The 14,534-nt window shown below is 49.0% G+C and overlaps 1 protein-coding gene across 5 annotated transcripts in view; it reads left to right on the forward strand.

The window, feature by feature from the left end:
- LOC122384548 (CD109 antigen-like) overlaps nt 1–14,534 on the forward strand; it is a 39,346-nt gene that overhangs the window by 20,864 nt on the left and 3,948 nt on the right. For 2 of the 5 annotated variants that reach the window (XR_006257059.1, XM_043372079.1), the window contains exons 15-22: nt 2,618–2,873; nt 10,321–10,438; nt 11,403–11,607; nt 11,960–12,126; nt 12,418–12,556; nt 12,935–13,193; nt 13,557–13,683; nt 13,974–14,235. Coding sequence is in view for 4 of the 5 variants with exons in the window: in XM_043372079.1 (XP_043228014.1) it covers nt 2,618–2,873; nt 10,321–10,438; nt 11,403–11,607; nt 11,960–12,126; nt 12,418–12,556; nt 12,935–13,193; nt 13,557–13,683; nt 13,974–14,235 (1,533 nt within the window). In the remaining variant the exon portion in view is untranslated. Of the gene's footprint in view, nt 1–1,543; nt 1,695–2,035; nt 2,199–2,617; nt 2,874–3,298; nt 3,450–10,320; nt 10,439–11,402; nt 11,608–11,959; nt 12,127–12,417; nt 12,557–12,934; nt 13,194–13,556; nt 13,684–13,973; nt 14,236–14,534 lie in introns of all 5 variants that reach the window. The other 3 variants (XM_043372081.1, XM_043372080.1, XM_043372082.1) reach the window with 3 other exon arrangements.

The raw sequence follows: 14,534 nt of genomic DNA on the forward strand, positions 1-14,534 counted from the left end.
TCAATAGCTCACCATGATTATCCGTTTGTTGCTTGTCGTACCAAACTGCTGCGTTTGCATCTTTGTCCGCTGAATTCACATTCCCGTTCAAAGTTCATTTTTATCCATCCACTGTCAGTCTGTCGTGTATACCCGCTCAGTCTGTATGTCTGTGTCTGTGTATGTCTGTGTCATATGTCAGTATGAATTGTGCCCACGTGTGGGTCTGAATGTCTATATAACGGCCGCCCGCGGCAGTGTGGTACCGCACACTCAGTCTGTGTGTCTGTATGTGTCTGAATGTCTGTATGACGGCCGCCCGCGGCAGTGTGGTACTGCACGCTCAGTCTGTGTGTTTGTGTGTGTCTGTATATCTATAGGGTGAAGTCGTATAAGAGTACGCACTTAGTGGATTTCTTGCTCTCATTTGTTTAATATTTGAAGGAAAGAAATCGCAAATAGGGAATATTAAAGTTCATTAAATTAGCCATCAACCCATGGGGCAACGAGCCTTCAGCGTAAATGGAAGTGGTCTAAAACTGACATTTTCTGAACCGTTGCACTTGCGTACTCTTACCATATGGGGTGTGTAAGAGTACGCACGCCAGGCGGGTGGAGTACGCAAGCATATGAACACACACCTATGCAGCTTGCACTGTCCAAATGCTTAACTTCAAACTCAGAAGGTATTTAAGTTAATTCTAGTATCCAAAAAGAGAAACATAAAAAAATCGTTCAAGTCTATAAATCAGGAAATAATCATGTCGTGTGTTTCTTAAAAAAATGCACAATCAAAAAGGAGAATAACTCGTAGTTGGAAGAATTTCGGGTACGCATCTGCATCACAGTGCTCCATTGATGATAGGTATACCTACAAAACAATCGTCATTGAGCGATAAATTAATAATTATATATTTCTGTATATTCGATTTAATGTATAATTCTGCGTACTCTTACCCTCCTGAACAGTACGTCCTCTTACCGTACATGCAATTCGCGCACAAAACAACCCCGAAACGTTGTGCAAAACTTCGCAAACAGAATATTGCACTGTACAGTATTTCCCCAGATAACCTCACAAGTTTCCAACAACAATCACGGAAATGTACCTTATCTCAACTGCCAAGTATCAAAATTATTGTACCATATCATAATAATATCATAACGCTCGAAAATAATATTCATCGCCTTAAACTCAACAGCGTCACCGCTCAACGCCCACGTTCCGTTGGTGACATGCACGCACTGGCGGCTTCATGTCACTTCATGAACTCGACAAACCTGCGTTGCTAAGCAACCGAAACATCTGGTGCGTACTCTTATCGCCCGCGTACTCTTACCCGCCCTTACCCTATGACGGCCGCCCGGCGGCAGTGTGGTACTGCACGCTCAGTCTGTGTGTTTGTGTGTGTCTGTATATCTATATGACGGCCGCCCGCGGCAGTGTGGTACCGCACGCTCAGTCTGTATGTGTGTATGTGTCTGTATGTTTCTGTATGTGTCTGTATGTGTCTGTATGTGTCTGTATGTGTCTGAATGTCTGTATGATGGCCGCCCGCGGCAGTGTGGTACCGCACGCTCAGCGAAGACGACCTGGTACCCATGGCCAGCGAGCCCGGCTCGGTGGGTCCGACCGGGCCGCCGGCCGACGGCGCCGACACCCGCGTGCGCTCCAACTTTGTAGAGACCTGGCTGTGGACGAACGTGACCGCGGGGTACGTCCGGAGGGGAGGGGGAGGGGGTCACGAGTCTGACGCACACACCGGGACGGGCACCGACGCATGCCCCCCCCCCCCCGTCCGTCCTCCCCGTCTGTTTGACACCCCACCCGGCCTGGCCCCGTGTCGGGCGCATTGTCCGTGGTGTCTGCGGTTCCTTCTGCTGCCTTCACTGACCGCTCTCTGAGACTATGTCTGCTTGTCTGGGAGTCTGTCCGCCGGTTTTGGTCTCACGGGGTGACCCGACCTTTAACACACAGACACCACACGCCCGGACGGCCGATCATACCCTCCTGTAACTCTCCCGGCCCGCCGCTAACTCTCCGCGCTCTGTGCAGCCTACTACAGGTCGGCCGGCGCCGGCGCGGGGCCGCGCCCGCAGCAGGGACCGCCCCAGTACCTGGCTGCTTTCGGCGAGGCTCCCAGCGACAGCAGCGCCTCCGGTGGCCGGCTGCGAACTAACTTTCCTGAGACGTGGCTCTGGACAAACACGGCTGCCGGGTACATATAACGCTGCGCGCGCCGCTCTAACCGCTGCTAATGGGAGGGAAAGCGACCGAGGACAGATGGAGAGACTATGACGATGGACGGAACGACGGGATGAAGGAACTTACTCGAGACGAGATGACGACAGACGGAGACGGATATGACGAGAGACGGAAAGACGGAAACGATAGACGGAGACGAAAAGGACGAGAGAGACGGACGGAGGGCTGACGAAAGGCGACGGAGTGGAATTGGGGAGCTGAGATGACCGGCAGACACCACCAGACTCTGCAGTTCACCGACAAGACTTGCTGACACACTCAGCTACGATCCGACCCGCTGATTCCGTCTCCCATCCCGGCCGGGCCGCGGCGCCGGTGCTGCCGCCTATCGGTGACCTCTGCGTCTGTGTTTTCGGCCGTGTCCGTCGGCAGCTGACGGCGAGGAGGGCGCCGAGATTGGTAAGCGTCCCAGCTCGCGGCCCATCCGCCCTCTGGTCTATCGGAACGAGAGCACGGAGCTGCGCCCGGACCGCGGGCCGGGCATCGAGTACCGGCCCGTCACGCGGCCGCCGCTGGCCGGGCCGTTCGCGTTTTTCACGATCCCGGCGCCGTTCTACCATCACCGGCGAGTCAATGTGGTCAGGGACCCGCCCAACACGTGGATCTTCGCCGACGTGCCGACGGCCGGGTAAGGCCCGCCGCCAGCGGCAGGAGGTGCGCGCTGCTGACGCGGGCCGCCGGAGGTGGGACGCTGCTAACGCGGGCGGCGGGAGCATGGTGTGCAGAGGCCGGCCAGGTCCGCGGCTCTCACCTCTCGTCAGCGCCGGTCGTCTCACCTCTCGCCGAGAACTCACCAACCGCTGACACCGCCCCAGAGTTAACCAGCGCCGCTAAACCTCCGTCGGAAATCTCACCGCTCACCAAACATCTCTCCTAACGCGCTAATTCTACGCTTTTCTCCTCTTGGCTCTCCCCTTAAGTTAACTGGCAATCTCAGTAAGCTCCTTTCTCTGAATGAACATCCCTCTGTTCAAATACCCAGACAGGGGCTGGGGAACCTCCCGTCTGTCGTCTGATCGCCAGTGTCCTGAGTCCCCGTGACTCTGCTTGCAGACACCGTGCCGCTAATGGCCACCCCGGGCAAAACGATAATCCGGCCGCCTCTAAAACGGCCGCGGCCCCCTCCGCCACCGCCGCAGGACTTCGCGTTCCGTCCTCGAGACTATACCCCGCGAGTGTGGATCTTCAACGATACCAACTCAGGGTAAACCTGACTGGATCGCGAGCGGATCTATGGCTGGATCTCGTATGGCTCATTTCTAGGGAGCTCGGGCTGAATTGTGGAGGCTCCGCTGTGGACCCGAACTGGATCTCTGGTGGATCTGCGGTGGATATTTGACAGACCTCTGAGGGAAATAGAGAGGTCTTCTGAGCACGCGCTGGCGAGAGATGGGCTAGACTTGCATCTAGCATGCGCCACAGACCTTTGCCGCCATTGGTAGAATGGCTAACGGGACTCACATTCATCAACTAACGAAATTATACACTCTCGGAGGTTAGCTTCCACTGCCACAGACAATTTGCGACTCTGATCCTATTATTTGCAATGGCTGATTCATACTCGAAATTTTAGATGATCCAAACTAGAGATGCCACAAATTTGCAATTTCATTACCCGCCCCGCCCCGCAGCTACCCCTTGCCCAACCACAACTACCCGCAAGCTGATTTTGGCTGAGCCGAACCCGCAAAAAACCCGCAATTTTAAAAACCTGCCTTTGCAAGAAAAAAATACAGCTGGGTCAATGCTAGCGCTATATAAAATATAAACCTTAGGTACTTGCTTCATTGCTGTGCAGAAAAAGACAGCCAAACAAATAGTAAGGACTTGAAATTGCTATGCTAAGTCCTCAGGAAGTGCACACTGGATAGTGGAAAACGAATAATGCATCAATATGTTTGAAATTCCTTTCTGAAAAGAATTCAGTAAAATATTTCTCTCACCTGACCTTACCCTTCAGCATTGGCTGAGGATCAAAATTTCACTCTGGCTCCCTCTCAATGTTAGGCTTCTGGAATGATAGTTATCAAAATGAATGTTGATATAAAAAGATATGCGATTTCCAGTTAAAAATAAATAGTGACACGGTGAATAATGAGTATCCAGTCGATCTACACATAAAACAAATCATGCAAAATCCCAGCAAAAACCAACTAAGGCTCTCTCTATCGTCTGGACGTTTTGAAAGATGCTCTCCAGAGATGGCGCTAGTAAGTTTGGCTGCCATGACGTCATGCTTAAAAGTGATGGGTTTTGTGAGAGCAAATGTAATAATAGTTGAAAATTTGGTACCTTTGCTTAATTCAGAAAAAACAATATACAATTATTCAAAGAAACATTTTCCTCACTCATCCTTCATTGTTTTAAGAGGAATATAGACACTTTTAATATTTTTTTCTTGATCTCAATTCGCACACGCACTAAATTAAAAGCTGGAGTTTTGTGCGTTCGTAAATTGTGATTTAAGAAAATGATTTGACAATAATCTTTTACACTTTTGCTTTACAATCATTTTTCAATGCACATAAATGCATGAATGATTCGAGAATAGGCATATCTTTGAAGCATTATGATTTTCCACAAGCAACTTTTTCCAGAAACTTGAACTACTCACAGCTGACGAACGCATCCAATAATCTGGATGTCTTAGGATGAGTTCGTCATTTTTTTCCCAAGGAAATACGATACAGTTTTAGCTACTTTACCTATTTATTAGGGTACTTTTGCCAATGAATTATCAAATCAATGACAACAATTAATCTCATTATCAACCATACTCGGAAGAATTTTCTTCGTACAAGCGCGAACACATCCGCGCTTTCATGAAAAGTAACGCCTGTAGATGTCAGTACTGCTGCTTTATGTTTCGCAAGGTGGCGCAGCGCGCAGGGTAGCGAGGCTGAGGTCTCCAGACTCTCCACCACGATTTAGCTTGGAAATGGCATGGGAAGGTCTCATAAAAAACGGACGCCCTTTTACACAGCTGCATAACAAGAATGAATTATTGGCATAGCTGACCATACGTCCCTCCCCCTTGCCGCCCCAACTCAGAATATCGCCTATTTTCCTTAGTGGTAGTTATATTCTGACTAATTTCTCACTCTTCCCAGTAAACCTTAACATGCATGATGCAGATGTCCACTGCGTAAGTCGTGTGCTTGCGTAAGTGTGCCAACTAGTGCTGCCTACAGTGCCTATAGTGCCTACTGCTTCCACCATTGTCGTTATAATTGGTGGTTCTCAGGTCAAAAGCTACACAGTGGTCTCAGAGAACAATCGTTTCAACAAATTCACGATTCAAACCGTTGCATTCTACTTATATTCCGGTTAGTTCTGCTACTAAACGATTCCGGCAGAACACTATTTAGGTTATGTATTAGCGAACCACCACACAAAATTCGCCCAATCAATGGTCAGTTATTACTGCTGGGCTGAACCGTCATACGCTATATAGCCTATTGCAGTCAATATTTTTAAAACGATACCGACTGACGAAACACAACATATTCGCAGATTCGCACATACGTTGGCACCCAGGTGGCCTGTCAGCAGCCGCACAAATTGAGATGGTACACCGTAAAGCATGCCTTTCCACACAGGCACAAGCACAGGGACACAAAATTCTCAAAATCCAAACTTATTCCAATACTGGTCAAATACTAATAGGCATAAAGTTTTGAGGTTTTCTCATGTTCATTCTTCTTTCAACACACGCGGCAGACTGCAGCAGAACATCTCACAGAGCTGCGCAGTGCGCTGGATGCAATCATGAGCTGGGACACGGTTTGTGACCGATGACCGATCGGGGGTGCCAGCCTCCTCCCGGCACGCGATGCACTGGCCGCCGCACAGTCGATGTCGGGGCACCGCCGGCATTCGCCGACAGGGTTCCATCCGATTCGGTGTATTGGTGGCAGCCCGAACAGTGACCCACGCGAAGCTGGTGGACGTCGATGGCCGATGAGCGATGCCCTTCCGCGACCGGCGGTGGCAGTCGGTCCCACATCAAGAACAGATACCAGTCATGCGGTAGGTCGGCGACGGCGCGGTCGCGAGTCGATCTGATGGTCGCGCGGTGGGCGTTGCCGACGTCCACCGGGACCGTCGACTGGGGGAGCGCGGCCGCCGCCTCTGGTCGGCGCGCTCGTTGCGCTGTGGGACGGCATCCACTGCAAGTCGTTCACTGTGAAGCGGTCGTTTGACCGGGCCTGGCTGGCAGGCGGGGAAAGGGGGCCTCAGATGAGGTAAAACCATCCCTCAGGCCAGCTGCCTCTCCACCTCACCATGGCAGATAAGCGGACACCCTCGTGATCATCGCAGCGATGATTGCCAATTGGTGTGTCATGGGAGAGGATGCCAGCCTCCTTTGCAAGATAGTCTGCCTTTAATATAGTGCAGCCCGACCCATTGCCTGTGGCAGCAGACTGGGCTTGATAATGCGGTGCAGGAAACACCAAACGTAAGCGGCCATCTGTACCTCCTGTGCAGTAGGGCTGACTCAAGAGCCCAGAGTCGCCCTCCCCCACCATTCTGCGCACGTGATAACTGGATGGGACATGCCATGGTCAGCATCTGTTCAAAAGCTGCCCTAAGCATTTGAAGCTCCACTGGCATGCTCCAGCATGGCCACAGTCAGTTCTCACTTCTCAGTTGAACCTCCAATGGAAACCCATCACGAAGTAAAGATCAGGGCGCCTCTCACACTGCTGCACACTCAACGACTAAGGCGCCATCTCATCACTTGCAGGTGGTTCTTGCCAGGAGCAATGCCAGCCACTCACATCAGGTGATAACAGCAGTACGTACAACTGCAATCTTTAAGCAATAAGCATCTATGCTCTTTCTGGTTTTCTCCTGTTGAGATCCACTGCTATGATGGGCTTTTGTTGTGCTCCTCCCATGTGCAGACAGGTTTCCACTGAAACAAAGTAAAGCAAATGTGATTAATAATGGCCCTGTTTCACCACCCAGACACTGTGTGCTCTGGTAGCTACGGCATACCATAGCGTCACTCAAATGACGCTGCATGTGATCTCTTAGTTTATGATGAATCGCGTTTGGAACAGAGTGAGAGAGGTCCTGAAAAACTCAGTACCTACCAAGAACAGAGGTTTGAGTTCAAATACTGCTAGCATGCTGCTGGCGCTGGCGCGGCAGCATGCTAGCATTCTGGGATGCTGTCATAGCTTAGCGTCAGAGTGAAGTTTGTTGACACTACCATGGAAATCCAATGCTCTTCTGACACACGCAGCGCACTGCACTGCAGTGCTCTGCCATGAAACACCACCCATTGCCATGAACATTAATTGCATGACCAGGATCGGAGCAGTGTGGCAGACAGTGATTTTAATTTTAATTGCACTTTCTAGAGATTAACAAGTTGTTGGTGAAATTGCTATTCATTATTCCTATTACCATTTTCTAAATTTCACATTTCAAGACAGCATTGACATGTTATCTAAAATAAGGTTTAGACTTCAGGTGGTCCCAGATTCAGTTATTAAGTAGAACAAGGGCAAAAAATCGTCAAAAAAATATTTAAAAATACCTGCCTTCATCAACACCTCATCTAATGACATATCTCAATGCAATCAAACACAACAATTGGCCCTAAAAGCAAAAACCGTTTGAATAACAATGTAATATTTTGCAACCGCTGCACCATTACTGTCACGTACGCTATCCCTAGATTGGTTGCTGGTAAGTAAGTGGTTGTCGTCATCAACTCGTCATGCAGCAGCTGATTGGGATGGGCGGGGCCTATTTTTATCCAGACGATAGAGAGAGCCCCAACTAACCACCAATGAACCACGAATTTTTGGAAACATGCGTCAGAAGCGTCACCAACAGCTGATTGCAAGGAATGTTACAGCGACTAAATTATTGCAGCCGTAGTTAGTGCGAACTTGTTGCGAAAACACCGTTGTATAATGCATATTCATGTGCCATTCTGATAAAATTATTTTGCACAACAGCTAAAGTTTTACAATTCAGAGGTTAGTCACCGGTTAGGAAATAAAGAGACAGTAAATACTAAATTAAATGTAATAATTTTATAAATGGTCTTGGTAATGCTCTCCGGCTGGTCCTCTCTCGGCATACAAATGATAAGGACGTAAAAAGACAAAAGAAATAAATGCGACCAGCTACGTGGTTTTGTAATATGTATAACTGCATTCAAAAGGTATTCAAAGACCAAGACAGAAAAATTGATTGTAAAATTATTATTGCGTCATCAATGACAGCTTTCATTCGCCTCAGAGACCAAAATTGACGCAGTCAAATGCCAATCCTTGTCAGAATGTCGAAAGTGCGCCAGTATTGTATTGCGTTATGTTTGGGCCGCATGCCAGTCAATATTCTGATTTTTTGTAAGGGTAATTGGTGTGTTATTTTCGTAATATCGGGTGGGACAGAACATAGAGTAGGATAGGTAATCAATGAATTTGCATCAAATTTTGTTTAGCTCTTTTTTTATGCCGACCAGACGCAAATAAAGTAACATGTGGCATTTGCTCTGATTTTGAACATCAACATCTCATTTTAGTCTGGGTTCTTTCATAATGTATATAGGTATAGTGCACACTGCACATAGACTTCAGTTCAGCTTCCTATAAGTTTGCTTTCAGGTTCTTTTATGTTTAATGGAATGCTTTCATCAGCATTTATTTATGCTTTGTAGTTTGATGCTTGTACCCTGGTTTGGTCATTGCTAGACTGTGGATGCTATTGCTGGTTGTTTTCAGTTTTGCATTTGAAATGTGCTTCCTTGATATATTTTTATATTTGGTTCTGTTTTAAAAGTTGTTTTGATGAATATTGTGTTGTTAACCTGAGCAAATGCACTTGGCAATGTGTTTTGCATCTAAAAAAATATTTTTTTATAGGTTCTTAAGTCTGACCGTCAAATACCCGCCACATGACAAGTTTTGCTTCTCGAACCCGCCAAAAACCCTGCGGGTTTTGAAAACCCGCAGAAAGCGGGTTCGCGGGTTCAAAAGTGGCATCTCTAATCCAAACACAGTAGTGCTAGTTCTTGCTTTGAGAAGTATCGGCATGACCCATTCTAAAAGTTCAGTGCACGTCACCTTAATAATAGTTTGATGACAAATCCAATGAAGTCTGCATCGTGCATGCTGAATGGGCTAAATGCCATACCAGTATTTGAGCCGTATTCAGATACCATCGCCTCTCTAACTGAACATGTCTGATAATTCCACATTAACACCTGGTTGGTGGTCTGTGATCGATTTGATCTGTACCCTGAACCCTTCGTAACCGTTCCTTTTCCTTCGCCCTTCATGACTTTCGACTGGATCATAGTACATTAAATGTTTACCGTCATCGATTTCTGCGAATGTTAAGCCAGTGTTTCCACTCAAACGTATGAGGTTCATTAGCCTGATATGTATTCTTTTTTCTATGAACTTCAATTCATTTACCTTATAGAATACAATTCAGCGACATATCGCCCATCTTGCGGTGAGATCCAGGGACATTCATAATAAACATAAAAGTGAATACCGTCTTCCCATTTCGGTCGATCTGCCTCAGTTCTACAACTCTCACCCGTCACTCGTCCCTGAGAGGTCCTCTCGCTCTGATAGCCCCTGAGGTGCACGGAGGCCCGACCTGTTGTAAGGCCCTCTCCCTCTGATAACCCTGGGGTGCACGGAGGACCGATCTCGGCAGGGTGGGAGGTGCATCCAGTCGGTAAGGTATACTCGACTACCCCGGTAGCCTGGCCCGGACGCTAATGCTTCGCTTGCCACTGGTTCAGAAACTGCTAACTGTGCCCGCTTTCCGTGTTGGTGTAACAATCGTGTTCTCACATTCGGGTCACTAACCCGTGTACCACTTTGTCATATATTTTTTGAAAATAATGTATATTCATTTGTACAGAACGCTAACTTTAACGTAAGCTATTTGTATTCACAGTTACGATTTGAAAATACCGTCTTGAAATTCTTATCGACACCATTTTCAATTCAATCGATAACCCTGTATCATTTCGCCGATATCTCCGGATGTGTGTCCCCTCAACACTCCGGCTGACCTGACCTGACCCGCCCCAGAACGCTGGGCGAGGTGCGTCTGCGTGAGACGGCGCCCGACACCATCACCTCGTGGATGATATCCGCCTTCTCCGTGGACAATCTGTACGGCCTCGGCGTCTCCGAGAGGCCGTCAAAGGTATGCTCAGGGATATACTATCGACGTAAAGAGACTGCAACACTCAGTAGAGAGGTGTTACTAAGACACGGAGACTGCAACACACAGTAGAGATAGCACCAGTAACTGCAGAGACTAACACACAGTAGAGAGATAACACCAGTATATGAGGCTGCAACGCACAATAGAGAAATAGCACCAGTGGAGGCTGCAACACGCAGTAGAGAGATAACACTAGTACATGGAGACTGCAACACACAGTAGAGATAGCGCCAGTATATGGAGACTGTAACACACAGTTGAGATAGCACCAGTATCTGGAGACTACAACACACAGTAGAGAGATAGCACCAGTACCTGGAGACTGCAACACACAGTAGAGAGATAGCATCAGTATATGGAGACTGCAACACACAGTAGAGAGATAGCACCATTATATGGAGACTGCAACACACAGTAGAGAGATAGCACCTGTATATGGGCACTGCAACACACAGTAGAGATACCACCAAAACATATGGCGACTGCAACATACAGTAGATATCATCAAAACTTACGGCGACTGCAACACACAGTAGAGAGATAACACCAATACACGGAGACTGCAACAAACAGTAGAGAGATAGCACCAGTACATATGAAGACTGCTGACACACAGTAGAGAGATAGCACCAGTAAATGGAGACTGCAACGCACAATAGAGAAATAGCACCTGTATATAGGTACTGCAACACACAGTAGAAAAATAATACCATTACATGGAGACTACAACACACAGTAGAGAGATAACACCAACCGATGACCGAGCTAATCGTGAAGACCGAGTGAGCTAATAAATTGGACAACGGGTATGATAACTTCGTGCTATCTGAACTGTAAGTGACTCATGTCCATGATGGTCCATAAGTGGCCTGTATTATAGCTCAATACCACAGTTGCGGCGCCTCCACAGCCGCCCTGACGCCCCCCCCCCCCCCGCCCACAGCTGCAGGTATTCCGACCGTTCTTCGTGTCGCTGAACCTGCCGTACGCCGTGAAGCGCGGAGAGGTGGTGGGCATCCAGTGCGTGGTGTTCAACTACCACCAGGCGGACCTGATTGCCGAGGTGACGCTCGAACACCAGGGTGACCTGCAGTTCACCAGCTTCAGCGACGAGGCCAATAATGAGGTGGAGGGCGAGGAAAAGATAGGTGAGAAAGATGGGCTTCATGGGATAGTTCTGTGTGGATACTGTCAATGATGACATTAGAATACAGCAGGATAAGGACGAATCAATGTCGGATTATTTAGCGTAAAGCTATTTTCTGCTACTAAAATTCAGAACGTTTTTAGATACTTTAGTGCATGATGTTTTAAAAGCCTAACTTAGTGAATCCCTGGTGTTTATTGACTTCATTTACAAAATTCATGGCCTCTCAAAGGTGTTAGCTTTTACCGCCCCCATCTTCTCATCAGCCCTTCGGTGAATAATCAAACAACTCACCCTCACAGCGAGTTGGAGACTCACAACTCACCCCCCCCCCCCCGCTCTCCCCCTCACAGCGCCCACTCTGGAGCTGTTTATCAAGAAGCAGGTACTGGTGCCCAAAAACGACGGCGCTAGCGTCACATTCATGGTCATACCCCAGACGCTCGGCCACGTGGACATCAAGGTCACCGCGCGCACCAGCGTCGCCGGAGACTCCGTGCAGAGGAAGCTGCTCGTCAAGGTGGGTCGGTGAAGCACGAGGGTGACGGGCTGGTCCGTGTGTCTATGATCAGCTGTGAAACTTGGCGGTGCAGTGGTGTGGTTGGAAAGTTTTTGTCGGAATATTTTTTTAAAGATTGGAACACGAGTCTTCGGTTAAGTTGCAGTTGATTATACCAACCTGAATTAACAGATAGGTATCAGAATTACTTGTCAACTTCATGACTGAATTAGAGTGATTCTGGTCATAACTTCTTCACGTCCCGATTATGACTAAGTACTCCGACTGACTGTAACCGTCGTCTGTTCCTAGCCGGAGGGGGTGCCCCAGGTGATCAACTCGGCCATGCTGGTGGACCTGCGGAACACGGACCGATTCAACAGCTCTGTACCCATCAAACTACCGCGCAGCTTCGTCAATGGATCCAACTCGGTCGAGGTCTCCGTCATCGGTGGGTGTTTCCGAGACTGTACGGCGGGCGTGAGACTGTACAAAGCACTGCAGGGGGAGGGATGGATTAAATTTCAGTTTCAGTCGTTGTGCGATGTGATGTTTTATTTAATGGTTCTGCTTCTGCTGTTTAATGGAGAAAATATCGTTTTCGAGTCTTGCGGCACAGTATAACTTCAGGCGCTTACTACTAGCGACATCTATAAAAAGAGATGCAAACTACCGTGCCTTGCGGTACAGCCTTCCTCTCAACGTCATGGAATCTGTCTATCGGCATCTATCGGTTACAACGAAAGTAAAAACTAAACAGTACGGTCAAGCACATTTTTTTCTCTTTATCGTCACCACTCTCTGACTTTGTCATCTCCTCCTGTCGCAGGTGACATTCTTGGCGGTAGTGTCGGTAACCTGGAGAGCCTGATCCAGCTTCCGTACGGCTGCGGCGAACAAAACATGCTGCGCTTCGTGCCCAACATTGTGGCGCTGGACTACCTGACCGGCTCGGGTCAGATCACGGCCGGTCTGCAGGCGCGGGCCGTCGGAAACATGCGCACGGGGTACCAGCGCGAGCTGAGCTACCGCAGGGAGGACGGCAGCTTCTCGGCGTTCGGGGACAGGGACGACGCCGGATCTACCTGGTGAGAGGGGATGAAGGGGACGGGGAGAGATGGTGATTGGGGTATGTGACTTGTGAGGTTTGCCGTTGGGGCGTATGTGGACTTTTATTTTCTTGTGGTTAAATGAGACATGACAAAATACTATAAAGTAGAAACATGTCTCGTTAGTGGTTCGTCTGCTTAGATCTCTATTTACTTATTCATCTTTCCATTCTTCTGGTCATAACTATTGTCTAGTTATACAATGATGTAGGTCTAAATAGAAGCCGGTGTGTTAATGTTAGATGTTGGATTTCTGGAAGAGCAGCTGTCCTGATTGGACCACCACACCATTGTCCCGTTACCTCTGGCCTTTAACCCCTGACCTCTTCCCGTCCCCCGCAGGCTGACGGCGTTTGTGATTCGCTCGTTCGCCATGGCTCGCGAGTACATCGAGATCGACAGCAGCGTCATGGAGCTGGGTCTCAAGTTCCTGGCCGACAACCAGGCCTCCAACGGCTCCTTCCCAGAGGTCAGTAACCGCCGCGCGACCCGGACGGAACTATGCCTTCTGTGCGGGCCGGTCTATCCTCAGCGAGGGGTCTATCATTTGTACAACGATTATTTTTGAAAACGGGAAACGCCCGTTGAATCTGTCAACTATACATGGCTTGTCACTGGTGTTAACGTTTCAACGGTTAAAAAGAATAATTTATGTCCTTTGAACTACGATTTCCGTTCCGTTACTCTCACTCACCCCACCCCGCCGTACGTTCCATGCCTGACTTCTGTCTTCCCACTTCGTCTGACGTCTGCTCCCAGGTGGGCCGCGTCAGCCACCAGCCGATGCAGGGCGGCTCGGCGCGCGGCGTCCCGCTCACCGCCTTCACGCTGCTCGCCTTCCTCGACTCGGAGGAGGGCAGCCAGTTCAGCAACGCCAAGAACAACGCCATCGACTACCTGGTCAGGAACATCCCTACCGACCCGTACGAGCTGTCCGTGGTGGCCTACGCGCTGGCCAAGGCCGGCCACCCGGGCGCGCCCGGCGCGCTGGTCCGCCTCAGCCGCATGGCCACCGAGGAAGGTGAGACGGAGCGGCGCTGTGTTGGATACTCGGTGGCTGGATCATTGATGGTTCGGTGACAACTAATGTTATCACATGAATGTGATACGTGTGCTTCGGTTACCGCGGCTGAAACTTGCTGGAGCAAAAGTTTAACGACGACGGTCAGTTGTTCCGTCACAAATCATGCTTCTTCGAATCGTGCTCTGACTCTGTTCCATTCCGCTATTGTTTCATGTTGAGCTCCGTCCGGCCGTTGTCGCTTGCTCTCAGCTCCCTTCCGTCGTTGTATAGCGTGCTCTGAGATTCGTTCCGTTATT

The sequence above is a fragment of the Amphibalanus amphitrite genome, unplaced genomic scaffold, assembly GCF_019059575.1.
Source record: "Amphibalanus amphitrite isolate SeventyFive unplaced genomic scaffold, NRLGWU_Aamphi_draft 000193F_arrow, whole genome shotgun sequence".
Classification (NCBI taxonomy): domain Eukaryota; kingdom Metazoa; phylum Arthropoda; class Thecostraca; order Balanomorpha; family Balanidae; genus Amphibalanus; species Amphibalanus amphitrite.